Source organism: Vicia villosa, linkage group LG3 (genome assembly GCF_029867415.1).
Source record: "Vicia villosa cultivar HV-30 ecotype Madison, WI linkage group LG3, Vvil1.0, whole genome shotgun sequence".
In the NCBI taxonomy this organism is placed as follows: domain Eukaryota; kingdom Viridiplantae; phylum Streptophyta; class Magnoliopsida; order Fabales; family Fabaceae; genus Vicia; species Vicia villosa.
Window position 1 is genome coordinate 54,188,813 of NC_081182.1, and position 1,836 is coordinate 54,190,648.

A 1,836-nucleotide genomic window follows, 5' to 3' on the forward strand; every position below is an offset into this window, starting at 1 on the left:
TGACCCAACAAGTCTTCTGTACTGTGTTGGGTCGACATCATCTTCATCTAATTCTTTCTACCATTGTAGTCTTGGTTCAACAAGTATTAAAAGTTGAGTTGCATTCTTCCATCTCAAATCTCTTGAGTATTTCACTTGCATATCTTCTCGGATGCTTCATCAAGCATCTACTACTTTTGTATAATTCAATGCCTAGGAAGTATGAAGATCGCCCAGATCAGAAATTTCAAATTCCTTGCTAAGATCATATTTGAAGTCTTCAATCTCTTTCTTGCAGCTACCTGTTATCAATAAGTCATCTACATAGATACATAGTATAAGAAATTCACTCTTACTTCTTCTTACATATACTCGATGCTCAGTTGCACACTTCACAAATTCCTTCTCTCTTAGGAAAGTGCCAATCTTCTTATTCCAAGATCTTGGAGCTTGTTTAAGTTAATACAAGGTTTTATGCATCATGTACACCTTTCTTTCTTCACCTTGTTTCACAAACCCAATTAGTTGTGCAACATAAACTTCTTCCTCTAAGGGGCCATTCTAGAATGCACATTTCACATCCACATGACTCACGTGCCAATTGTTCATGTTTGCTAAACTAATAACCAACCTGATTATTTTGATCCTAACAACAGGTGAAAAAAATTCATCGAAGTCGATTCCTTCTTTATGAAGAAATCCTTTCCCCATAAGTCTAGCCCTGTGTCGAGTTACTCCCCCTTTTGGATTCAACTTCACCTTGTATACCCACTTCACATCGATTTCATTCTTGCCTTGAGGCAATTCGACAAGTGACCAAGTGTTGTTGTCTTTGATGGCCTTGAGTTCCTCATTCATTGCTTTCATCCACTTCGAATCCTTAAATGCTTCAGCTGCATTGACTAGTTCGACATCTACATAGAAAGCATAATGTACCAGTTAACCTTCATTATTGACTACATCATATGATGTAATCGAACATTCCTATAACCTTACAGGCACGCGTCTTATTCTATGAGGTTTGCTTGGGCCTGATTGACCTCTGACTTCTTCTTGTCGAACTTCTCTTTCAACTTCACTTGCTAGTTCCTCACATAAGATTCTCACTGAATCTTTCTTGAAATTTTCATTCCCATCCTCTTCGTTAAGCTCATACATGATCACGTCCCTGCTGATCACTACTTGCTTGTTCACTGGGTCGAACAATTTGTATCCTACAATCAAATGATATCCTATTAGGATCATTTGACTCGGCTTGTCATCAAGTTTTCTTCTCAACTAATCTGGCACATGTCTATGTGCTATAGATACTTTCAGATGACTTAAGCTAGGTTTAACACCAGACCAACATTCTTCTAGAGTGACTCCTTTTAGCTTCTTTGTTTGACACCTGTTTAAAATATATGTTGCAGTCGACACAACTTCACCCCAAAACTCTTTAGGTAAATGCTTTCCTTCTAACATACTTTTACCATGTTCACGATGGTTCTATTCTTTCTTTATGCAGTTCCATTATGATGTGGAGTGTAGGGTGGAACCACCTCATGTACAACCTCTTCTTTCTCACATAACATGTCGAAGTGTTTCGACACATATTCTCCACCACCATCAGTCCTCAGAAACTTGAGCTTTTGACCACTTTGTCTTTCTACCATAGATTTAAATTTGGCAAATACCTCGGTCACTTCACTTTTCTTCTTCATCTAGTAAGTCCATAGTTTTTGACTTAGATTATCTATGAATATGAAAAAGTATTTGTTACCTCCAATTAAATCCATATGGATCCACATACATAAGAGTATATGACTTCAAGAATTTCCTTCGATTGGCTTCTTGCATCCTTGCCGAAGCTGTTCT

The 1,836-nt window shown here is 37.6% G+C and overlaps 1 protein-coding gene across 1 annotated transcript; it reads right to left on the bottom strand.

The window, feature by feature from the left end:
* Positions 1-540: 540 nt before the first annotated feature.
* LOC131658068 (uncharacterized mitochondrial protein AtMg00820-like) lies at positions 541-1,137 on the bottom strand. The gene is made up of 2 exons (XM_058927402.1): positions 1,020-1,137; positions 541-893 (listed from the first exon to the last, which is right to left on the bottom strand). The coding sequence occupies exons 1-2, from the start codon at positions 1,135-1,137 to the stop codon at positions 541-543; spliced, it is 471 nt and encodes a 156-aa protein (XP_058783385.1).
* Positions 1,138-1,836: the final 699 nt, after the last annotated feature.

Excerpts from the sequence above, each read along its gene's own strand:
- LOC131658068 (XM_058927402.1), bottom strand. The coding sequence starts at position 1,137 with ATGTATGAGCTTAACGAAGAGGATGGGAATGAAAATTTCAAGAAAGAT. Across the intron at positions 894-1,019 it reads TCGACAAGAAGAAGTCAGAG|ATGTCGAACTAGTCAATGCA; the intron begins GTCAATCAGGCC and ends CTTTCTATGTAG.